The 26,529-nt window shown below is 40.0% G+C and overlaps 2 protein-coding genes across 7 annotated transcripts in view; both read right to left on the bottom strand.

Annotated features, from left to right (window-relative positions):
• The window catches only part of LOC106573121 (suppressor of tumorigenicity 7 protein homolog), an 83,965-nt gene extending 68,852 nt beyond the window's left edge, over nt 1–15,113 (bottom strand). For 2 of the 6 annotated variants that reach the window (XM_014147833.2, XM_045696899.1), the window contains exon 1: nt 14,798–15,047. In XM_014147833.2, coding sequence (XP_014003308.1) covers nt 14,798–14,834 — 37 coding nt within the window. In that variant the 5' untranslated portion in view covers nt 14,835–15,047. Of the gene's footprint in view, nt 1–14,597; nt 14,753–14,797 lie in introns of those variants that run through there. The other 4 variants (XM_014147835.2, XM_014147837.2, XM_014147836.2 and 1 more) reach the window with 3 other exon arrangements.
• Nucleotides 15,114–19,885: 4,772 nt separating this feature from the next.
• Nucleotides 19,886–26,529, bottom strand: part of capza2 (capping protein (actin filament) muscle Z-line alpha 2) — a 34,047-nt gene continuing 27,403 nt past the window's right edge. Inside the window, exons 7-10 of the mRNA NM_001139651.1 lie at nt 25,698–25,776; nt 23,326–23,397; nt 23,094–23,156; nt 19,886–20,904 (exon numbers count right to left, since the gene is read on the bottom strand). Of these exons, the coding sequence (NP_001133123.1) occupies nt 20,764–20,904; nt 23,094–23,156; nt 23,326–23,397; nt 25,698–25,776 (355 nt within the window). The 3' untranslated portion in view covers nt 19,886–20,763. The remainder of the gene's footprint in view (nt 20,905–23,093; nt 23,157–23,325; nt 23,398–25,697; nt 25,777–26,529) is intronic.

Raw genomic sequence — 26,529 nt, 5'->3', positions numbered from 1 at the left:
AAAAATTAAAAATAAATAAAATCGGCCGATTAATCGGTATCGCCTTTTTTTTGGTCCTGCAATAAAACCAGTATCGGCGTAGGAAAACCAGAAATCGGTTGACCTCTAATACTCAGCCTTGTCTCAGGGTAGTAAGTTGGTGGTCTGTTGATATCCCTCTAGTGTGTGGGGGCCGTACTTTGGCAAAGTGGGTGGGGTTATATCCTGTCTGGTTTGCCCTGTCCGTGGGTATCGTAGGACGGGGCCACAGAATTCCCGGACCCACCCCTGTCTCAGCCTCCAGTATCTATGCTGCAATAGTCAATGTGCAGGTGGGTCCAATCTTATCTGGTGTCCTGTGTGAATTTAAATAGGCTCACTAATTCTCCCTCTCTCTCTCCCCTACCGGAGGACCGGAGCCCTAGGATAATGCCTCAGGACTACCTGGCCTGATGACTTCTGGCTGTCCCCAGTCCATCTGGTCATGCTGCTGCTCCAGTTTCAACTGTTCTGCCTGCGGCTAGGTAACCCTGACCTTGTTACCGGACGTGCTACCTTGTCCCGGACCTGCTGTTTGACTCACTCTCTCTTTTTACCGCACCTGCTGTCTCGACCTCTGAATGATCAGCTATGAAAAGCCAACTAACATTTACTCTTGAGGTACTGACCTGTTGCACCCTCTACAACCACGGATTATTATTTGACCCTGTTGGTCATCTATGAACGTTTGAACATCTTGAAGAACAATCTTGCCTTAATGGCCATGTACTCTTATAATCTCCACCTGGCACAGCCAGAAGAGGACTGACTGGCCACCCCTCAGAGCCTGGTTCCTCTCTAGGTTTCTTCCCAGGTTCCCTCCTTTCTAGGGAGTTTTCCTAGCCACCGTGCTTCTACATCTGCATTGCTTGCCGTTTGGTGTTTTAGGCTGGGTTTCTGTATAGCACTTAGTGACATCTGCTGATGTAAAAAGGGCTTCATAAATACATTTGATTGATTGATTGATTAATTCATGTCTGGCCACAATGTCTGGGAACTCTAGAGCTCGGTCAGAGTGATCATCGTGTTCTTGGTCACCTCTCTGACCAAGGCCCTTCTCCCCCGATTGCTCAGTTTGGCCGGGCAGCCAGCTCTAGGAAGAGTCTTGGTGGGTCCAAACTTCTTCCATTTAAAAATTATGGAGGCCACTATGTTCTTGGGGACCTTCAATGCTGCAGACATTTTTTGGTACCCTTCCCCAGATCTGTGCCTCGACACAATCCTGTCTAGGAGCTCCTTCAACCTCATGGCTTGGTTTTTTTCTCTGACATGCACGGTCAACTGTGGGAACTTATATAGACAGGTATATGCCTTTCCCAAATCAAACCTTTCCAATCAGGATCAATGGAAACAGGATGCACCTGAGCTCAATTGAGTCTCATAGCAAAGGGTCTGAATACGGTTTTAATTTATTTAATACATTTGCAAAAATGTCAAATAATCTGTTTTTGCTTTGCCATTATGGGGTATTGTGTGTAGATTGATTAAATAAAAACAATCCTCATCAATTTTAGAATAAGGCTGTAACAAATCCAAATTTTGAAAAAGTCAAAGGGTCTGAATCCTTTCCGAATGTATACCATAATTTCCCAAAACAATTGACTCTGACATGTTCATATAAACTTCACACGTTGGTGCTCATGGGTCCTCTCCACAAAGAGGTTCTTTCTTTCTCACCCATGAGTCACAGTAAGGGAGAGAGGAGGAACTGGTAAAAAAGGGAATCTGGCTTTAAAGAGGACTGTGGCACTTCTATTACTTTCTTCACAGCCAGTCAGACACAGCACATCATGCATACTCGAGTCAAGCATATTTTCTCATCCACTTTATGGCTAGAACTCCCTTCATTTCTACTTTATTGGGCTAATCTTCTGCTATGGTCCACTGCTGCACAACACTGACTTCTAGCTTCTAGGGAAATACCCAGAGCTGTTTTTGCATGAGGGGGAGGAAAGTGGAACTCAGAAATAGAAAACTGTCATGTTATAGTAATACCATAGATCAGGGGTTGGCAACAGGCGGCCCAAAACAGGCCCGCAAGTGTTTTTTTTGGCCCCCCAAAGTTTTTAGGCAAATCTTTTTTTGAATAATGTTATCTAGTTGCCTACCCCTGCAGTAGATGATATGAGGAACATAACATGATTTGAGGAACATACCCACGGCTGAATCTATTTTCATACCCCTGCCATAAATGATATGGAGGAACATACCATAGAGATCCTATTAAATTACTGGAGGGGCTATGTCACAAACCCTTTAAAGTTCCAGAATGCGGTGAAAATGGCAGCCATCTCGGTCAGGGAGAAATCCAAAACCTATCTAATTGGAAGTAGAGTCATAGGTGATTCATTTCCTGCTTTTAATTATGCAGGAAAATAAAAGTAAGGCATGTGATGTATCTGAAATTGTGTAATTGAATTAGTCAACCTAAAATATTGTCACATAATTATAGTTTATACAGTTTATGGGTTTATACAAATGTTCAATATCAATAGCATCTAAAATATATGTAAGACCATAAAATGTCTCATATTTTGGTTGCTATTATATATGACAGAATATTTGTTAATTTAAAAAAATGTACGGACCCATTCCTCTAAAACTGTCTGACTAGCTAACGCACAGTGTCGATAAATTCTTCACATTTATTGTTTGATAATATCTTATCACATAAATGGTTGTTTTTTAGATGGCGTTGCAGTGGATAGCAGCCCCTTTACGGGCTTCTGACCAATTCTGATATTTTGTGTGTTAAGATCACCGTAGTTTAAATTTTTTTTTGTACATATCGTAGCCATAAAACAGCATCTGGACATCAGAATAGCAATTACCAAACTTGATTTGCATGATAATTTCTACTTCAACAAGTCGGCAGCTCTGGACTTTTTGCTTACTCCGGACAAGACCCTAATCCCTGCGACTCGAAAGAGGAAGCGATGGCGAAAGAGATAAATGAGACGGCATGCTGACGAGACTACGTTGGCAAACAAATAAACCACCTCTACCCTCCGTTCTATTGGTGAATGTACAATCACTAGAGAGAGAACAAACTGGACGAGCTCCGACTATCCTATCAACGGGACCTGAAGAACTGCAATATTCTAGGTTTATCAGTGTTGTGGCTGAACAATGACAATTATACATCTAGCTTGTTTATCCATGCATCGTCTAGATTGAACGGCAGCCTCTGGTAAGACAAAAAGGGGAGGAGTGTGTCCATTTGTTAACAACAGCTGAGGCAATCTCTAATGTTAAGGAAGTCTCAAGATTTGGCTAGTCTGAATTAGAACACCTCAGAATACTAAACTAGCAATATAGGACCATAAACTAATAAGAAAAAGCACATTGAGGTAGCCATCTCATGACCAGTGATTTTAAATGCTGAAATCCATTTTACCTCATTTTTACCAGCATGTTAACTGTACAACTAGAGGTGACAAAAATTGATGACCTTTACTCCACACACAGAAATGCATACAAGCATATCCCTTGCCCTCCCTTTTGCAAATCTGACCATAACACTATCCTCCTGATTCCTGCTGACAAGCAACACCTCAAACAGGAAGTACCACAGACGCGCTCAATACGGAAGTGGACGCTAAATTACAGAACTGTTTCGCTAGCACAGATTGGAATATGTTCCAGGATTCATCCTATAACATTGAGGAGTTTACTACATCAGTCACCGGCATGAACAGGAAAACCGTCAATACAGAACTAAAGATTTAATCCAACAACGCCAGTGCTGACGATTGTCGGAAGTGGCAGCGCTAGCAAACTATCACGGATTACAGATTACAAAGGGAAACCTAGCAGTGGGGGTGGTATTTTGACATCCGGATGAAAAGTGTGCTCAAAGTAAACTGCCTGCTACTCAGGCCCAGAAGCTAGGATATGCATATAATTCGATTTGGATAGAAAACACAAAAGTTTCTATAACCGTTAAAATAATGTCTGTGAGTATAACAGAACTGAAATGGCGAAACCCCGAGGACAAACCATTAAAAAAAAATATTTAAAAAAATCTGCATACCACTGATTTCAATGCCTGGCACTTTTTTAATAGGGCAAAAATCGTCCCCGATTGCAGTTCCTAGGGCTTCCACTAGATGTCAAGTCTTTAGAAAGAGTTTCAGGATGGTTTTTGGAAAAATTAGGGAGAAGTTGTAGTTTTTCTAAGTGGTTCCCATTTTGGCTGTAGTTTCCAAGCGAATGGCCGAGACAGCGCGTTCTTTTTGTTTATCTCCGGTAAAGACAATAATGATTCTCAGTCTTAAATTGTATTGTTTCTTTGCGTATTAGGGTACCTAAGGATTGATTATAAACGTTGATTGACTTGTTTGGATGGATACGTTTATTGGTAATGTTTGGGATTAATTTTGTATGCATTTTGAAAGAGGGAAACCGAGTGGATTACTGACTGAAGCGCGCCAGCTAAACTGAGTTCTTATGGTTATAAAAAAAAAGGACTTCATCGAACAAAAGGACCATTTGTAATGTAACTGGGACATTTTGGAGTGCCAATAGAAGATGATCTTCAAAAGGTAAGGCATATATTATATCGCTATTTCTGACTTTCGTGTCGCAACTCCCTGGTTGAAGATTTGTTATGCATTTGTGTGCTGGACGCTGTCCTCAGATAATTGCATGGTTTGCTTTCGTCGTAAAGCCTTTTTGAAATCTGACACCTTGGCTGGATTAACAAGTTAAGCTATATTCTGATGTATTGCACTTGTGATTTCATTAAAGTTGAATATTTATAGTAATTTAATTTGAATTTCGCACTCTGCAATTTCACCAGATGTTGGCCAGGTGGGACGCTAAATGTCCCACCTATCCGAAAGAAGTTAATTGATTAAATCTCAGCTTTCAACACCATAGTGTCCTCAAAGCTCATCACTAAACTCAGGACCCGGGGACTGAACACCTCCCTCTGCAACTGGATCCTGGACTTCGACGGGCCGCACCCAGGTGGTGAGGGTAGGCAACACCACATCCGCCACGCTGACCATCAACACGCGGGCCCCTCAGGGGTGCGTGCTTAGTCCCCTCCTGTATTTCCTCTCCACCCATGACTGCATGGCCGCGAACGACTCCAACACCATCATTAAGTTTCCCGATGACGTGGTAAGCCTGACCATCATTGACAACACTTAGACAGCAGTGTTGTGCCAGGACAACAACCTCTCCCTCAACAAGACAAAGGAGCTGATCGTGGACTTCAGGAAATGGAGGGCTGAGCATGCCTCCATCCACATCGACAGGGCTGTAGTGGAGGGGGTCAAGAGCTTCAAGTTCCTCGGTGTCCATATCACTAAGGAATTAACAAGGTCCACACACACCAACAGCCGTGAAGACGGCACAACAACGCCTCTTCCCCCTCAGGAGGCTGAAAAGATTTGGCATGGATGGGCCCTTGGATCCTCAAAAGGTTCTAGATCTGCACCATTGTGACTATCTTGACTAGAGGTCGACCGACTTATGATTTTTCAACGCCGATACCGATTATTGGAGGACCAAAAAAAGCTGCTACCGATTAAATTGGCCAAGTTTTTTGTAATTAATTTTATATACATGTATATATATTTGGTGAAAACAGGCTTATACACTTTAACAAATTTATAAAAAGAAAAAAAAGAAATACCTTCTTTACATAAACATTCAGATCCTTTGCTATGAGACTTGAAATTGAGCTCAGGTGCATCCTTTTTCCATTGATCACCCTTGAGATGTTTCGACAACTTCATTGGCTTCCTTCCACCTGTGGTATATATTCAATTGATTGTACATGATTTATAAAGGCACACACCTGTCTATATAAAAAGGTCCCAAAGTTGACAGTGCATGTCAGAGCAAAAACCAAGCCATGAGTTCGAAGGAATTGTCCGTAGAGCTCCTAGACAGGATTGTGTCGAGGCACAGATCTGGGGAAGGGTACCAAAAAAATCTGTGCAGCATTAAAGGTCCCCAAGAACACAGTGGCCTCCATCATTCTTGAATGGAAGAAGTTTGGAACGACCAAGACTCTTCCTAGAGCTGGCCGCCCAGCCAAACTGAGCAACCGGGAGAGGTGAGGTGACCAAGAACCTGATGGTCACAGACAGAGCTCTAGAGTTCCTCTGTGGAAATGGGAGAACCTTCCAGAAGGACAACCATCTCTGCAGCACTCCATCAATCAGGCCTTTATGGTAGAGTGGCCAGACGGAAGCCACACCTTAGTAAAAAGGTACATGAAAACCCAGTTGGAGTTTGCCAAAAGGCACCTAAAAAATCTCAGAACATGAGAAACAAGATTCTCTGGTCTGATGAAACCAAGATTGAACTCTTTGGCCTGAATGCCAAGCATCACGTCTGGAAGAAACCTGGCACCATCCCTACGGTGAAGCATGGTAAGGGAACCATTATGCTGTGGGGGTGTTTCAGAGACAGGGACTGAGACAGTAGTCAGGATCGAGGAAAGATTAACCTCTATGGGACAGGCGGGACGAATTCGTCCCACCTACGTAACAGCCAGTTGAATCCTGTGGCGCGATTTTCAAAACCTTTGAAATGCTATTACTTCAATTTCTCAAACACATGACTATTTTACAGCTATTTAAAGACAAGACTCTCGTTAATCTAACCACACTGTCCGATTTCAAAAAGGCTTTACAACGAAAGCAAAACATTAGATTATGTCAGCAGAGTACACAGCCAGAAATAATCAGACACCCATTTTTCAAGCTAGCATATAATGTCACAAAAACCCAGAAGACAGCTAAATGCAGCACTAACCTTTGATGATCTTCATCAGATGACACACCTAGGACATTATGTTATACAAAACATGCATTTTTTGTTCAATCAAGTTCATATTTATATCAAAAACCAGCTTTTTACATTAGCATGTGACGTTCAGAAAAAGCATACCCCCCGCAAACTTCCGGGGAATTTACTAACAATTTACTAAATTACTCACGATAAACGTTCACAAAAAGCATAACAATTATTTTAAGAATTATAGATACATTACTCCTCTATGCACTCGATATGTCCGATTTTAAAATAGCTTTTCGGATGAAGCACATTTTGCAATATTCTGAGTAGATAGCCCGGCATCACAGGGCTAGCTATTTAGACACCCGGCAAGTTTAGCCTTCACCAAAATCCCATTTACTATAAGAAAAATGGTCTTACCTTTCCTGTTCTTCGTCAGAATGCACTCCCAGGACTGCTACTTCAATAACAAATGTTGGTTTGGTCCAAAATAATCCATCGTTATATCCGAATAGCGGCGTTTTGTTCGTGCGTTCAAGACACTATCTGAAAGGTGTAAATAAGGGTCGTGCGCATGGCGCAATTCGTGACAAAAAAAATCTAAATATTCCATTACCGTACTTCGAAGCATGTCAACCGCTGTTTAAAATCCATTTTTATGCCATTTTTCCTCGTAAAAAAGCGATAATATTCCGACCGGGAATGTCCATTTAGCTAAACAGAGGAAAGTAAACAAAGCTTTCGGTCGACGTGGGCACGAGCCTGAGTCTCACAGTACTGTAACCAGCCACTACCCAAACGCGCTAGTTTGTTTCAGCCAGAGCCTGCAAAGCCACGATTCAACTTTTTGCCGCCTTCTGAGACCCTATGGCAGCCGTAGGAAGTGTCACGGGACAGCTAAGATCCTCACTCTTCAATAAACAGAGACAAGAAGAACGACACCTTGTCAGACAGGCCACTTCCTGCATGAAATCTTCTCAGGTTTTTGCCTGCCATATGAGTTCTGTTATACTCAAAGACACCATTCAAACAGTTTTAGAAACTTTAGGGTGTTTTCTATCCAAAGCCAATAATTATATGCATATTCTAGTTACTGGGCAGGAGTAGTAACCAGATTAAATTGGGTACGTATTTTATCCAGCCATGTCAATACTGTCCCCTATCCCCAACAGGTTAACGGAGCAAAGTACAGAGAGATCCTTGATGAAAACCTGCTCCGGAACTCAGACTGGGGTGAAGGTTCACCTTCCAACAGGACAACCACCCTAAGCACACAGCCAAGACAACACAGGAGTGGCTTCAGGACAAGTCTCTGAATGTCCTTGAGTGACCCAGCCAGAGCCCCGACTTAAACCCGATCAAACATCTCTGGAGAGACCTGAAAATAGCTATGCAGCGTCGCTCCCCATCCAACCTGACTAAGCTTGAGAGGATCTGCAGAGAAGAATGGGAGAAACTCCCCAAATACAGGTGAGCCAAGCTTGTAGTGTCATTCCCAAGACTCGATGCTGTAATCGCTGCCAAAAGGTGCTCCAACAAAGTACTGAGTAAAGGGTCTGAATACTTATGATATGTTTATTTTTAATAAATGAGCAAAAATCCAAAAACCTGTTTTTGCTTTGTCATTATGGGGCATTGTGTGTATTTAATACATTTTAGAATAAGGCTGTAACCTAACAAAATGTGAAAAAAGTAAATGGGTTTGAATACTTTCCGAAGGCACTGTATATCACCAGAAGTACATTTACCATGAATTCCTAATCTACATGTTTCATTGGTTACGGTAGTTTATGTTAATACTTTCAATATTATTATTCCAGTCTTCCCGTTATAATTGTCATATTGGACACATTGCTTGCAGAGTGCACAACCTATGCTACACTTGTGAGAAACAAGTATTGGTTTATTTTATTCCATTTACGAGTTGTCAAATTTAGTCAGTCTTGTGTTTGGAGCGCTCGTGTCAATGTTGAGTTAGGATGTGCACGCATAGAAGTAGGCCTATAGGATATCTGGCCTGCACGTAAATGTAGGCATATAAATGTCTGTTTTTACATCCACTGAGAATTACAATAGTTCCTCAATGTATTTGAAAAATCTTTCCAGCTCTCTCCCTTTCTAAAACCACTCAGCGTGAATGGGAAAACTGTCATGCTCAGATCCAGTGGAAACGTCATAAAATAGGCCGACCTGATTAATTCTTATCAGTGCTTGACTTGGACTGAAATAAGTTCTGGTACGCATTTTGGGTGCTGGTACTGTTTAAATGTAGGTGCTATACAATATTTTTTAGCTAATATTCTATAAGAGGAACAGGAGCTCAAGCAGTAGAAAATGTGAGGTGCCAGTACTCAGCTCCTGCCGAAGTCAAGCACTGCTTCTTATCCCTTGCACAAATAGCCTATAGCGGTGTCTGTCCAGCACTCACTGGCATGGAAACTCAAGAGCCCAGAATAAGTTTGCTAGCGCAAGTTTTGGGCTTGACCGAAGTTAATAGTAGTACAGTAGCACAATGTGTCAAGTTCGTTGCAGACAGGACATGTGTAGCCAATGTGATTTATAGGATATTTAAAATAAGGATATTTTCTACCTGCAATGTTTTTATTTGTTGGCTTTATGCAGGCTATTTTTTGATAGCTGGCAATGGCAATAAAAAGTAACTTTATGTTTGTATCCTGTTCATTCGGTTGTGGATAGAATTGTGATTAACCAAGTGACAATGATTGAGATAGGAAGACGTTATTATAAATTAAACTATTTCACTAAAATGTGCAAATGAAAACCGTAACTGGCACGCAGATCAGTAGAAACATTTTATTTGTTTTCATGTACAGTGCCTTCAGAAAGTATTCATACCCCTTGATTTATTCCACATTTTGTTATGTTACAGCTAGAAAATAAAATGTATTAAATAAACTTGACTTTTCAAAAGTTTACGGTCACTTAGAAATGTCCTTGTTTTTGTAAGAAAAGCAAAAAATTTTGTCCATTAAAATAACATCAAATTGATCAGCAATACAGTGTAGACATTAATGTTGTAAATGACTATGCTCGCTAGAAACGGTCGATTTTGAATGGAATATCTACATAGGCGTACAGAGGCCCATTATCAGCAACCATCATTCCTATGTTCCAATGGCACGTTGTGTTAGCTAATCCAAGTTTATCATTTTAAAAGGCTAATTGATAATTAGAAAACCCTTTTGCAATTATGTTAGCACAGCTGAAAACCGTTGTTCTGATTAAAGCAGCAAATTAAAAAAAAAACTGGCCTTCTTCAGACTAGTTGTGTATCTGGAGAATCAGCATTTGTGGGTTCGATTACAGGTTCAAAATGGCCAGAAACAAAGAACTTTCTTCTGAAACTCATCACTCTATTCTTGTTCTGAGAAATGAAGGCTATTCCATGCGAGAAATTGCTAAGAAACTGAAGATCTCGTACAACGATGTGTACTACTCCCTTCACAGAACAGCGCAAAATGTTTCTGACCAGAATAGATAGAGGAGTGGGATGCCCCAGTGCACAACTGAGAAAGAGGACAAGTACATTAGAGTGTCTAGCTTGAGAAACAGACGCCTCACAAGTCCTCAACTGGCAGCTTCATTAAATAGTACACGCAAAAGACCAGTCTCATCGTCAACAGTGAAGAGGCAACTGACTCTGGGATGCTGGCCTTCTAGGCAGAGTTGCAAAGAAAAAGCCATATTTCAGACTGGCCAATAAAAAGAAAAGATTAAGATGGACAAAAGAACACAGATACTGGACAGAGGAAGATTGGAAAAAGTGTTATGGACAGACAAATCTAAGTTTGAGGTGTTCGGATCACAAAGAACATTTGTGACACGCAGAAAAAAATGAAGATCCTACAACAGGACAATGATCCAAAGCACAGCTCCAAACTATGCAAGAACTATTTAGGGAAGAAGCAGTCAGCTGGTATTCTGTCTATAATGGAGTGGCCAACACAGTCACCGCATCTCAACCCTATTGAGCTGTTGTGGGAGCAGCTTGACCATATGGTACGTAAGAAGTGCCCATCAAGTCAATCCAACTTTTGGGAGGAGCTTCAGGAAGCATGGGGTGAAATCTCTTCAGATTACCTCAACAAATTGACAACTAGAATGGGAAGGTCTGCAAGGCTATAATTGCTACAAATGGAGGATTATTTGACAAAAGCAAAAGTTTGAAGGACACAATTATTATTTCAATTAAAAATCATTATTTATAACCTTGTCAACATCTTGACTATATTTCCTATTAATTTTGCAGCTCATTTCATGTATGTTTTCATGGAAAACAAGGACATTTCTAAGTGACCCAAACTTTTGAACGGTAGTGTATCTACACCCCATAATGATCAAGTGCAAACATGTTTTTTGACATTTAAGACAATTTACTGAAAATTAAATATAATTTACATAAGTATTCACACCTGAGTCGATACTTTGTAAAAGCACCTTTGAGAAAGGATTCCGTGACGACTAACTTAGCAACCGCGTGACGCAGCATGACAACGTGAACGCAATGGTCGACAGTCTGCTGGGTGGGGCATTTTACGTTCCTTTATTCATTGGATTCCTATCGCCTTTCTATAATATCTATGGCAACAGCACCATGCATGCACCCTGGTCGAAATAGGCAGAAAAATATGGGGAGAAAAAATAGCTAGAACCTCCGTTAAATTGCACATTTCTAGAGATAGGAATATCGCAAAAATATACTCAATGGCTCATTCAAGAGAAGACATCTTCCCGAGTTATGTATTGAAATCTGACGTGTATGATCAAATCTAAATTTTATTAGTCACATGCGCCGAATACAACAGGTGAAACGCTTACTTACGAGCCTCTAACCAACAATGCAGTTAAAAAAATACAACAATAAAAATAAATGAATAGGAATACAAAGTAGATTGCAAAAACATCTAACTTCCAGTGTAGTATGAGCGACTTTATCACAGTGCTACATCATACCGGACGGATTTCTGCCTGCTTGAATGCCAATAACTCAGAAACACGTGAAAACATGAAATGCATAAAAAAACAATATAACATTCAAAATGGGTGAACATTTCCTTTAACAGAATATGAACTATTAAAAGTAAGGTTTTCACTGTGCAGTTACTTTAAAAGGTGCAATACTTTATGCAGAAATCGCATTTCCTGGTTGCTAAATTTAAAATAGTTCACCTACTTTCAAGTTTATGGGACAAAACAAGAAGTCATTGTGTAGAGAATCATTGTACCATCTAAAACGCTGTGAAATATTTGAAGCTGGTGTACAAAACCAAAAATAAAAGATGCAAAAATTTAAAATAACGGAACGCATAGAAATAGCACACAAAGAACAGATCTACCTCTTCTTAAACTTGCTTTCAATGAAAGATCTATAACTCATTTCTATGTTAATTTGGTCAGGTCGCCCAAAAAGTTACATATTGCAGCTTTAAGACATTGTGATGTCATCAGCAAAAATGTGGTTGTGGGTGAGGCTGAGCATTCATGCCACACTGAACCTGGCACCTAAGTCAAGTACAGTGACTTTGCATTTCAACATGCATGTCTGGTCTGCTTCCCCAGGCCCATTCCAGTTCTTACCACCCTGCCCCTACCTCAACCCCCCACGACACACACGTTTGCTCGACAGCAAACATACTATAGTTTGTTTGCTGTCGAAACATACCAATGACAGTAAAAAAAGACAGAGACAAGAAAACACACTATAGTGCACAATGAACTGGTGATTTTATACCAAATATGTCCCTCAGCTAGTTTGTGTATCCAAATGTTGCCTGGCCCTCCACTCCTCAGCCAGCCAGCTGGCCCACTGAAAGAGCACATTCTTCCATCTGCTCCTCACCACTACTCTGTCACAGAGGACAGAGAGACTAGATGCTGTTCACAAGGAACCACCTAATCAAATGCCAACTTTGACATAACATTTTTAATGAAAATCATATGACTGACTATACTATGACTGACTGACTATGACTGACAAGCCAACAATGACTTATTCTGACCCCCCAAGTGCTTGTTGAGCCTCTCCTGAAATCATAAAAGGCAACCAGAAAACACATGCCATGTGTTTGATAAAATGGTTACAGAAGTAAACACTAAGTATTTCATAATCATACAGCTATCTTATATATTGAAGAAAAACTAGTGCACTATAGGGTGCCATTTTGGGACATGTATTAAATCTACCATAGGTTGAGGGACTTGAACAGGTCTCATAATATGCAAAATGATATGTGTTTTTTTTTTAGGTATTTTTTTTTGGTCTGCTGTTAAGTACATTTTGCGAAATATACAGTCCAAGTGATCAATTGTCATTTTTAAACCTGTACAATGTGTTGAAGGAATATTGTAAAATGGGGGTGCTCTACCGCTGGTGCCATTATGATTGAATTGCTGTGTCTCTCTGGAACAAAGGCTATCGGAAGTAAACAGAAATGCCTATGAAAGAAAAGTTTCAGGTCTATTTTTCAACGTCGCTTGAAAGGATTCGACTTACCTTTCACAAGTCTTGTTTGGTTTCCAATTTGTAAGTCGCTCTGGATAAGAGCGTCTGCTAAATGACTTAAATGTAAATGTAAATGTAAAAATATAAAAACGCAACATGTAAAGTGTTGGTCCCATTTTTCATGAGCTGAAATTAAAGATCCTAGAAATGTTCCATACGCACAAAAAGCTTTTCTCTCAAATGTTGTGCACAAATTTGTTTACATCCCTATTACTGAGAATTCCTCCTTTGCCACGATAATCCATCCACCTGACAGTGGCATATCAAGAAGCTGATTAAACAGCATGATGATTACACACGTGCACCTTGTACTGGGGACAATAAAAGGCCACTCTAAAATGTGCAGTTTTGTCACACAACAATGCCACAGACATCTCAAGTTAAGGGAACGAGTAACTGGCATGCTGACTGCAGGAATGTTCAACAGCTGTGTTGACAGATAATTAAATGTACATTTTTTGACCATAAGCCATCTCCAACATAATTTTAGAGAATTTGGCAGTACATCCAACCGGCCTTACAACCACAGACCACATGTAACCACGCCAGCACAGGACCTCCACATACAGCTTCTTCACCTGTAGGATTGTCTGGGGGGGAGGGGGGTGCCGAGGAGTATTTATGTCTGAATAAAGCCTTTTTGTGGGGAAAGACTAATTCTGATTGGCTGGGCATAGATCCCGAGTGGGTGGACCTGACTCCCAAGTGGGTGGGCCTATGCCCTTCCAGGCCCACCCATGGCTACGCCTCTGCCCAGTCATGTGAAATAGATAGATATGGGCCTAATTTATTTATTTCAATTGACTGATTTCGTTCTGTGAACTAACTCAGTAAAAAAAGTTTATATTTTTGGTCGGTATAGTTAGCTAACTACCCACATCAGACATCTCACATATCTATTTTATACCCCTATCCGAGACAGACTTAAAAAAAACATATATATTAAAATGGATTATTACTACAAACACAGTCACGTTTTCAAAGATGAGACATTCCTTACTGTCTAGTCACGTACGTTAGCTAAATAGTGGATTTGCTAGCTGGGTACAAAAAAGAAAGACAGACAAAGCAAAATTAATTGAACTGCAACGTTAACGCACAATCTGGCTGCATGCTTGTAATAGGTACGGTTAGCTAAAGTAATGTAATTGCATTTGGAACATGACTTTGCTAGATAGCTAAGGGGTTGCGGACCAGCTACAGTAGCTAGCAAAAGTTAGCAAATATGAAAACTTTGAAAGTGTGGTTACAGTGTCCACAAACAGTATACACAAAATGCGAACATGTTGAATTGTCTTACCAAGAAATGAGTTATGCGAAAGCCAGCAATAACCACATTGTCGTACTAGCTAAAACTAGCTAGGCTATCCTAGCAAAACAAGCGAGAGAAGAACAAGACTTATGTCTGGCTGGAGCGCGAGACTGTAGACGTGTCTGCTAGCAAACACGCATTAGCTCTAGCTAGTCTCAATGAACTTTCTTAGCAAGCAAGTTACCTACCTAAAACTTTGAAGTCGTTAAAAATGGACGTTGACATAAGAGACTCTCACCTGTGGTCAGGTTGTCGCTGTATCGGAATGGCACTCGTAAAATGTAAACCAAAAAATACCATAACAATGAACCAGGCTGTCAGAAGTATGTCCAAGACCAGGCAATGGAGGACTTGAGTTGCTCTATTAATAAGCCTGTCCCATTTTCAGCCATGATACTCTGGGCTCTCGGTGTATTCTGGGACGATGTATGATACTTCAATAACTTTGAAGGATGGAAACAAACATATGACTCCTTTGATAAAACCTGTCATTTGAGAGTTCATTAGTATAGTACAACAAAACATACACAAAAACATATTCAAATTATTTAGGAAAGATGACTATCTTCCACCCTTTTTTAAACGAGAACAAGGCAACAGTAAACATGTTGTCCCACAGAGGGCCAATTAGTGACAACAATTCAAACTCAAACAGGACAGTGGATATATTGTACGTGTTCTATCTTTGGAATTTCAGTCGATTACTATAGCACTCCCCTTGGGCCTATCAGTGTCATTCTGTAAATGCCAGATCTCTATGGCATCATTCACCCAAAAGCAGGCCAGTGTTGTCTGAGATATTTTGTGTGTGACTAACATACGAACGGACTAAGACAGATCCATAGTCCCCCTCCGATTTCATTGTGGGGGACAATAACAATATTTTAGCCCTCCACCGTGAAAATAGAAACAAGAAATAAGCTATAGAAAAAGGACAGAGCCCTCCAAACGACCTCTCCAATCAGTCTTGCGAGAAAGAGTGACAGCTTAGTAAATTCTGTCTCGTATGACTGCTCAGTGTATCATTGACCATGATACAAAAAAAGCCAACAGTAAACATGTAGTCCCCCATGAATGATGCAGCGCCCCCCTTGGGCCAATCAGTATAATTTAGTAAATTACAGATCTCTATGGCAAGACGCATCATTCACCCAAGTTTCGTCAACATCGTGCCATTGGTGTCTGAGATATCACGTGTGACTAACGTACATACAGTTGATTACTATAGCGGCCCCCTTGGGCAAATCAATGTCATTTTGTAAATGCTGGATCTCTATGGCGAGATGCTTCACTCATCCAAGTTTAATCAAAATTGGGCCAGTGGTGTCTGAGAAATCGCATGGGTTCTCCCTGACCATATGTGCCAAATTTCAGCATTCTGAGTCAGATCAAGAGATATAAACGTGTGCCCATTATAGCACCACTGTGTGGTCGATATGAATGTTCTTGCATATGTTGATTCTTGACAGTGTTTGCAACATGTACCAAATTGTGTTACGAATATCCTTGACTGATTTATATGCATGTATGTGCCAGGCCACACCCATGTGAATGTTTATTGTTTTAGGTACTAGTCTGGAAAATATTGTGAGACCTTTGTCCATAGTTACCACATATCAAGTTTCGTTCCAATCGGTCATTCGGTGCCAGAAGAGCAGCGTTTTATTTTTATTTTTCTTATTTAAAAAAAATATATATATATATATATATATATTTTCCCCAAACTTATTGTGGGAAGCATGTGGAAGTCTACCCGAAACGTTTGACCCAAGTTAAACAATTTAAAGGTAATGCTACCAAATACTAATTGAGTGTATGTATACTTCTGACCCACTGGGAATGTGAAGAAAGAAATAAAAGCTGAAATAAATCATTCTCTCTACTATTCTGACATTTCACATTCTTAAAATAAAGTGGTGATCCTAACTGACCTAAAACAGGGAATTTTTACTAGGATTAAATGTCAGGAATTGTGAAAAACTGAGTTTAAATGTATTTGGCTAAGGTGTATGTAAACTTCCGACTTCAACTCTAACTCCTCCATTTCTATTCATCATTTCATTATCAAATATAATACAATTTTAAAACAAATCCATAAAGAATGTTTTTTATTTATCAGTATATTTTTATATAACCATAACATTTGTTGTAATGTTTGTTATATATTTTCTGGAGGATAAAACTGAAATTCTAACCAGCTTTGTATGGCTTGTTTAAGAAAGGGCGATACTTTAAACAAAATGTAACTTTCAATTAGTCGGAAATTAAAAGTTGTAATCTTTTTAAAGGCAAAAAGGCTATTTTTGAACAAAGGATGAGCCTTTCTTAATAATCTCCTGGAGAACCATTTCACAAGTATAATTTATGTATGAGTGAAGCTTTTAGTGAGATATTTAAAGCTTTAATATTTAATAATTTTAGCCGCCCAAACTCATATTCATTATATAAATAGGCACGTTTAATTTTGTCTGGCTTAGCATTCCAAATAAAATGAAATATTTTGTTGCTCATATGATTTAAAAAATGAGTCATCTGGAGTAGGCAGTGCCATTAGTAAGTAAGTAAACTGTGATAAACCAATGAGTTAATCAATGTGATTTTACCATAAATAGACAAGTATTTACCTCTCCATGGCTGCAGAATATTTTTTATTTTATTTTTTTAACTTTCTATTGAAATGAATTGTGGTCAGTTAATTTACATTTTTTGAGATGTGAATACCAAGTAAGTCTACTTCACTATCCACCCATGTTATTGGTAAACTACAAGGTAGTGTAAACACTGTGTTTTAACGATACGTAATATGGTACACTAGTCATAATTCGTTTTCAATCCAAATAGGCTAGAAAAGTGATCAAGATCTTCAATGAGACTGCAGGGATCCAGATTGCGGACTTAAGAAAAAACTAGAGTCATCGGCATACATTGACACCTTTGTTTTTATCCACATGATTTCTAATGTTCTTGTTGTATCTAATTTTTAAAGCTAACATTTCAATGGCCATAATAAATAGATATGGAGACAACAGACAGCCTTGTTTTACTCCTCTTAAAAGCTCAATACATTCTGACAAGTAACCATTATTTAGTATATAACATCTGGGGTTGCTAGACATAACTTTAACCCATTGTATAAGAGATTCACCAAAATTAAAGTAATCCAGGTGGCAGGTAGCCTAGTGGTTAGAGCGTTGGGCCAGTAACCGAAAGGTTGCTAAATTGAATCCCCGAGCTGACAAGGTAAAAATCTGTCGTTCTGCCCCTGAACAAGGCAGTTAACCCACTGTTCCTAGGCCGTCATTGTAAATAAGAATTTGTTCTTAACTGACTTGCCTAGTTAAATAAAAAAATACAAATTCAAGTCGTACTTTATCAACCACCTTTTCAAAATCTGCTATGAAGACCAGGCCTGGGTCCCTGCTCATCTTCGTGAATGTGCCTTAGGCATACTGCAAGGAGGCATGAGGACTGCAGATGTGGCCAGGGCAATAAATTGCAATGTCCGTACTGTGAGAAGCCTAAGACAGCGCTACAGGGAGACAGGACGGACAGCTTATCGTCCTCGCAATGGCAGACCACATGTAACAACACCTGCACAGGATCGGTACATCGGAACATCACACCTGTGGGACAGGTACAGGATGGAAACAACAACTGCCCGAGTTACACCAGGAACGCACAAGGCCTGTACTCTGGAGTGGGATCGATTTGGAGGTGGAGGGTCCTTCATGGTCTGGGGCGGTGTGTCACAGCATCATCGGACTGAACTTGTCATTGCAGGCAATCTCAACGCTATGCGTTACAGGGAAGACATCCTCCTCCCTCATGTGGTACCCTTCCTGCAGGCTCATGCTGACATAACCCTCCAGCATGACAATGCCACCAGCCATACTGCTCGTTCTGTGCGTGATTTCCTGCAAGACAGGAATTCTGTCAGTGTTCTGCCATGGCCAGCGAAGAGCCCGGATCTCAATCCCATTGAGCACGTCTGGGACGTGTTGGATCGGAGGGTAAGGGCTAGGGCCATTCCCCCCAGAATTGTCCGGGAACTTGCAGGTGCCTTGGTGGAAGAGTGGGGTAACATCTCACAGCAAGAACTGGCAAATCTGGTGCAGTCCATGAGGAGGAGATGCACTGCAGTACTTAACGCAGCTGGTGGCCACACCAGATACTGACTGTTACTTTTGATTTTGACCCCCCCATTTGTTCAGGGACACATTATTCCATTTCTGTTAGTCACATGTGGAACTTGTTCAGTTTATGTCTCAGTTGTTGAATCTTATGTTCATACAAATATTTACACGTAAAGTTTGCTGAAAATAATCAGTTGACAGTGAGAGGACATTTCTTTTTTTTGCTGAGTTTAGTTGTACCATAATTTGCACTGTTAAGTATACTGTAGCTGCAACTTTGTAAACCTCCAATTGTCCTAATATTCCACCCACTAAAACCTCCCCCCATATCTAGGTCTGTTGTCACTAAGACCATCAGACCATCTCCCTGACTCATGGCGCACCTTTGCGTCCTAAGGCAAACCCTTGGCCGACAATTGGCATTGGCCAGAGGGAAATATGGGCAGTCCCACGATAACATAAGTATCTATGAGGATGCTTAAGAGAATTAGCCAAATAACACTGAAACGTCAGAAAAAAATTAATAGTAACAAGAGAATATTAATAGAAAAAACAGCACAATCTTATAAATGCATACTGATATTAGAAAGTCCTAGCAAAGTTATAAACATGTCAGCCCAGCCTGCTCGGTTCATTGGATTCAATTGCTTAATTTTTTTTGTTTATAAAAAAATGTTTTTATAGATAACCTAAATATATTGCAAGACCAGTCCTTTTTTATGTCCATTACATGCAAGACATATTTCCTGTTATATTCTGACAAAAATAAAAGGAACAAATTCTAACTGCAAGTAAAAATTTGTCTTAGGCATCACATATCCTGTTGTATTCCTGTTGAGCAGCGTTTTAAGTGTTTCTCACAAAATTCTAAATGTTTAATACCTTTAGGTCAACTGGGGTGATCAGATTGGTAATTCATATCGATAGGTTTCTAACACCATTTCCACATTTGTAGCAATCTGAGACTAATCTGATCTGGATCAGGTCTCTGCAAATGTAGAAGTAGTGTTTAACAATAAACCCTATAACAGGAACCCTATCAATGGTCAAAATTGAGTGAGACAGTAAATAGAAAATGTGTAATTTAGTGCAACAAAGTTGTGATTGAATTACAATTAATCTCAAGGAAATAAATCACCAAACCGAAGGACAAGGATGTTTAATACAGGTATATATTACAATGTGCCATGTTATAATACAGTCAGGTCTGTCCTAATTCAAAATAAGACATACTATAATTTGATTGTAAATTAAATTGAACATTTTAATCCATATTTGGTAGCAATTAGAGAGTTATTAATAATTAAGCTTGTTAGGGTATTATAGGAACCGTACTTTCACGGTGTCATGAAAGTTCAGAAATAGATGAGTTAAGCTGCAGTTATGCTTGGAGGGTCACACAAACTTAAGATTTTAGCGTATGGTCTGGGGTAAACGGTGTGGGGAGAACCAATAATGGGACCAAGAAGAACATTGAGTGGTCGAAAATGACAAAGGTGACAAACCGCTCGTGTAAAAGATGTCATTCTGATGTCATAAAAGTACAAGCCATTGAACACAACGGAAAGACTCTTTTACAGTACAGGATTCTTTTCCTGCATTAGCCAATATACACAGAGACAGATTCCTCAAAATAATAATTTCATCATTGCAATTGGTATAGTTTTTCCTTGGGTCAAAGGTGTGGTTTAACTACCATAATCATAAATATTGACACAACATTGTCACAAAATGTATATCAGGTTGTCAGGTTTGCATTTGCATATCCACCCCTCTTCCATCCACATCCTATTTGGCCAGTAATATGATTATTTACTTTATCATCTATATATTATACAGATTATCTTTTTAACTGTGTCTGTATAAAAGCATTAATAAAACTAGACATCTTAATATGTGTAATAATGTTTGACATTTTTTCCTGTGAGACCAAACATTTTTCCGCTCCCATTTATCTAATTTGTACAAAGACGATACAATAAGCCAGCCATGCAATGCTGGGGTTTTCTGTTTTGTTTGTTTTAAGCGTTCTGCATCTCCTTGCCGATCTTGTAGCTCAGGATCTTGTTCCAGTCAATCTTGGTGCGCGTCACAGGAAGCTGGCGGCGTAAGGCTTTGAAGGTGGTGTCCGACATGGTCTGGTAATTCTCGTTGATGGCGGTCTGACGGGGAAAGAGGAGGGAGGAATTAGGGAGGGCTTTGGGGTGTAACAATAGAGATAGGCATTTCAGAAATTATTGTACTATTAGAATAATATCAACAACAAAAAAAATGATATGATATCCGGATAGAGAATTGCTCTTGACCAACCATTATTATGCAAATGGGCATTCAAAAAAACATTCTACCACAGTAACCATGTTATTTTTGATAACCCATTTGATTCTGAGTTCGGACAATTATTTCTAAGATGCATACTTTCAGTTTTTCCAGAACTCACTTCACTCGCACATAAGAAAGCCAAAGCCAATTCCTCCTTTGGCCATCTCTCCTTCCAGTTCTCTGCTGCCAATGACTGGAACGAACTATAAAAATCTCTGAAACTGGAAACACTTATTTCCCTCACTAGCTTTAAGCACCAGCTGTCAGAGCAGCTCACAGATCACTGCACCTGTACATAGCCCATCTATAATTTAGCCCAAACAACTACCACTTCCCCTACTGTATTTATTTATTTTGCTCCTTTGCACCCCATCATTTCTATTTCTACTTTGCACTTTCTTCCACTACAAATCTACCATTCCAGTGTTTTACTTGCTATATTGTATTTACTTTGACACTATGGCCTTTTGCCTTTACCTCCCTTATCTCACCTCATTTTCTCACATTGTATATAGACTTAATTTTCTACTGTATTATTGACTGTATGTTTGTTTTACTCCATGTGTAACTCTGTGTTGTTGTATGTGTCGAACTGCTTTGCTTTATCTTGGCCAGGTCGCAATTGTAAATGAGAACTTGTTCTCAACTTTCCTACCTGGTTAAATAAAGGTGAAATAAAATAAATAAAAATAAAAAAAACTCGCACATAAGAGGGAGGCTTGCGCTACCGGTGCTGGCACATGCGCAGATAAAACACATAGCTGGAACGCCGATTAAACTGTTTACATGTCCTAATTATTCAACAAATTGCTCAGAAAAGCAGGTGTTTTAAATCGGCCTATGCTTACTATGATAATGACCTTATGGCCGATTCAGATAAGCCGAGTGAGGTGTTTACATGACTAATGCGACACTCTGCCTAATGCTATAATCAGTTTAATATCGAATTATTGGTGTGCATGTAAACTTACTCAGTGAAAGAGAAGCCTGATTTTCACCATGATAGAACTGATACAAAAAAGTTATTGAGTGTTTTGTATTGATGTGTCAGGTCTTGTGGACACATTTAGGTGCGCATTCCTGTAACTGCTATTTGAAGTGGGGAAAATAGCACAACAATGTCAGGGCAGACTGGAGGGTTAAACGTGCACCGTTATAAAAACTACACTCAAAAGTTGGTTGTTTTATTAAATGAAAAATACCAAATGTCATTGTATATTCTTGTAGTTAACAATGTCATAAGGATAATTTAAAATGTAGATATTTTTGTTAAAATAGGCCTAAAAGAAAATTCTCAAAATTAACACTCACTTAAAGTAATCAAATAACATCTATTCGGATATTCAATGAATCCCTTAACCGTGCCCATCTCTAATAAGAACCACAATTGACAGGAACAGTGTCATGTGGTAATGGTTTCCAGATAACGTTTTGACGTTACACAAGTATATGAACAACACCTGACAGACATGTCATGTGACATCAATGCCAAAATATGACGCTTCATTATTGCATGTACTTGAAGTTACAGCAATTTGTATATGTACAGGTAACGGCCAAATTAATGGTAACATGAGTAAATGAGGGATACAAAGTATATTAAAAGCAATTAACATTAGGGTCACATAAAAATGCTGGGCAAGCCATTATTTTGGCTACCATGGCTATGTCCCCATTGGATGACAATGCCCTCATCTACAGGGCACGAGTGGTCACTGAATGGTTTGATGAGCATGAAAACAAATGTAAACAGTATGCCATGGCCATCTCAGACACCAGATCTCAACCCGATTGAAAACTTAGGGAAGATTCTGGAGCGGTGCTTGAGACAGCGTTTTCTACCACCATTAACAAAACACCAAATGATGGAATTTCTCGTGGAAGAATGATGTTGCATCCCTCCAAGAGTGCCAGACACTTGTAGCTTGTGGTGGTCCAACGCCCTATTAAGACACTTTATGTTAGCTTTTCCTTTATTTAGGCAGTTACGTGTATGTGCCCATTCCTAATCCCACACACACACACACACCTGGTAGTCGTTCTCCGCAGCCTCCATGATCTTGATGAACTCCTTTGCAGTTGCAGCTTCGTTCTGGTGGAGAGGAACAGAGTGGAAATCGGGAGGTGAAACAAGAGATGTCCAAGTACTGAGCATAAAAATGACATACCTAACCCAAATACTTTACAGCAGAGGGGTTCATTTCTGTGAATGTTTTCAATGGGGGTTGTTCCACATGTATTCTATTTAATAAAGCACTCACAGATATGGACATGGATTCCTGGACCTCTTTGTGGCTGACCAGCTGAACGTTGCCGTCTTCATAGTAATGAACCTACAACCAGACAGAGTAAAAAAAATATATAAAAAATGTTTTAATTAAAATATTTAACCTGTATTTAACTAGGCAAGTCAGTTAAGAACAAATTCTTATTTACAATGACGGCCTACCCCGGTCATACCCTAACGACGCTGGGCCAACTGTGCGCCGACCTATGGGACTCCCAATCACAGCCGGTAATGACACAGCCTGGAATCGAACCAAGGTCTGTAGTGACGCCTCTAGCACTGAGATGCAGTGCCTTAGACCGCTGCCCCACTCGGGAGCCCAGAGTTGTGTGTGATGATCCTAAATGTAACCATGCCCAAATGTATACACACATACAGTGCCTTCAGAAAGTATTCATACCTCTCGACTTAGTCCACATTTTGTTGAGTTAGAACAAAAAGGGATCAAATTGATTTTTTCCCCCCCTCACTCATCCAAACACAATTCCCCATAATGAAAAAGTGAAAACATGTTTGGACCGCAGAGTGAAGGAAAAGCAGCCAACAAGTGCTCATCATATGTGGGAACTTCAAGACTGTTGGAAAAGCATTCCTCATGAAGCTGGTTGAGAGAATGCCAAGAGTGTGCAAAGGGTGGCTACTTTCATGAATAGTGGTAGAGACTCAGATGACCTCTGGGAGTCAACTCCAAAGAGACCACATTCAAGTCCTCCATCCCACACTCATTCAAATGTAGGAACTGGTTCCTCCAGTCTGATACCTGCTGCTGTCTCTGGCTCTGGCTCTACACCCACCCCAGGCCAAAATAAATAATAAAATCACTGCAGACCTGAATGTGCCTCAGGACCAAAACAGCACAGCAGGAAGGTGTTGTACTCTGTGCCAAAAGAAATCTCCCATCACCTGCACTACTTGTGTTGTTACCCTCTGCTTCACAGCAGAAAGAGACTGCTATGGGACTTGGCATCAGCAGCACAATCTGGTGTAGAGGACGGTGGGTGTACGAAATACTCTAATTGTAAATCGGGTTTTTTTTCTCCACTTTGTGTGTGGTTTGTGGAGTGTGCACTTATGACATTAGATCAGTGTTGGCTGCTAACTTGGCCCTTATCTTAAATAGTACACTTCTGTGTTGGGAGGCATTGGATCAGCGTTCTCGTCGCATCTCTTGTTAGTACCTTTTTGTCGGGAAGCTAATGAGCCACCATGTATGGACGTGTGTAAACTTATATTTTTTATTACCATAGCATTTTCGTATGTTCTCTATAGTTACGTACTTGAAAATGTATCAATTGACAAATTCGGTCACTTGGGTACATTTGGGCAAAGTCGTGAGGGACACCTGGGAGACTCATACTAAATATTACGTAGCTCTCATTCTTGAATGTATCGGTCTAAAACTTTGCACACACACTGTCACCCTCTTGTGGACAACACCTAAATTATCCTCAGCTTCCTCTCTCAATGTATGGCCTTTCATTTGCATTTCAAAGATGATGCAACAAAAATACAATTAGAAAACATGTTTTTTTTTGTTTGTATTATCTTTTACCATATCTATTGTGTTATATTCTCCTACATTAATTTCACATCTTCAAACTTCAAAGTGTTTCCTTTCAAATAGTATCAAGAATAGGCATATCCTTGCTTCAGGTCCTGAGCTACAGGCAGCTAGATTTGAGTGTCATTTTAGGCGGAAATTGAGATGAAGGGTCCCACCCGGAAAAGGTTGAACGGAAGCAAACGGAATGAAAACGGGGATAAAATGACTTGAATATGTCCAATAGAAACTGTTGGACTAATGATTACCACCCTAGATCAGCTTGATGCAGGCAAGACTGTGCAAGGCGGTATTGAATGCGTCAGTCTGTCACCTTGATTACTCATATTAAATCTCTCAACCTGTGCACCTGCGTTGTAAACTTTGATTCGTAGGCTAGGTTGTAGCAACCTCATGATGGTTATAGGGAAAACGTGTGTATCATATAGTAGCCTAAACCTAATCGATGTTACATTGAGATGGGTGAAATTAAATAGGAACGACAGTCATCTAATAAGCTGTAATAGAAAAAAGGCCATGCTCATAAAAAATGGTCCTCCCTCATCTTAAAACAGCACCGACCGCCACCGGTGTAGGCCAGTGACACAAAATCTCAATTTAATCCATTTTAAATTCAGGCTGTAACACAACAAAATGTGGAAAAAGGGTTGTGAATACTTTGAAGGCTCTGTATAAATACGCACACACACACACACACACACACACACACACACACACACACACACACACACACACACACACACACACACACACACACACACACACACACACACACACACACACACCTGGATTTTCATTATTCCGGCCACTTGAGTAGTGGAGGAGCCGATGGTGAATTTCCACTCGGACCTCCAACGTCCATTCCTTTACAAAGAGAGAGAAAAGACAATACATTTTTTTACATCCACAAGCTCATATAAAGTGCATCTGAGTTCAGTGTTGTCTCCCTCTACCTCCATTACACAGCCAAGTCTTTCCTCAGCGGAAATCAGATCTTTACACTCAAGGCGCATTAAGCCCAGTAAATGCCCACCTGCAAAGAGGATTGCCACAGCCCTTATCCAATTAAATTAACCTGATCAGCGCTGGCTCAACAAGGTAATGGGGGGCCACTGATCTCTAAACCAACAGGCAGTGGTTAGCTAAGTACCAAACAAAGCAAGCTTAGATAGTGTTGAAATGGTGTTTAGCGTGTAAACCAGACAATTGATGGTTCACAGGCTAAACATACCTTGATTCAGCCTGGAGAGATTTAGAAACCATTTACAGTGCATTTGGGAAAGAATTCAGAACCCTTGACTTTATCCACATTTTGTTACGTTACAGCCTTACTCTAAAATGTTTTAAATAATTCCTCTCTCCCTAAATCTGTATAATTTTTTGTAAAAAAAAAAAAATCAGAAACATCACATTTACATAAGTATTAAGACCCTATACTCAGCACCTTGTTGAAGCACCTTTGGAAGCAATTACAGCCTTGAGTCTTCTTGGGTATGACGCTACAAGCTTGGCACACCTGTATTTGGGAAGTTTCTCCCATTCTTCTCTGCAGATCCTCTTACGCTCTGTCAGGTTGGATGCGGAGCGTCACAGGTAATTTCAGGTCTCTCCAGAGAT

This window comes from Salmo salar, chromosome ssa16, assembly GCF_905237065.1.
Source record: "Salmo salar chromosome ssa16, Ssal_v3.1, whole genome shotgun sequence".
Taxonomy (NCBI): Eukaryota; Metazoa; Chordata; class Actinopteri; order Salmoniformes; family Salmonidae; genus Salmo; species Salmo salar.
This window is presented reverse-complemented; position numbering and strand designations above follow the sequence as displayed.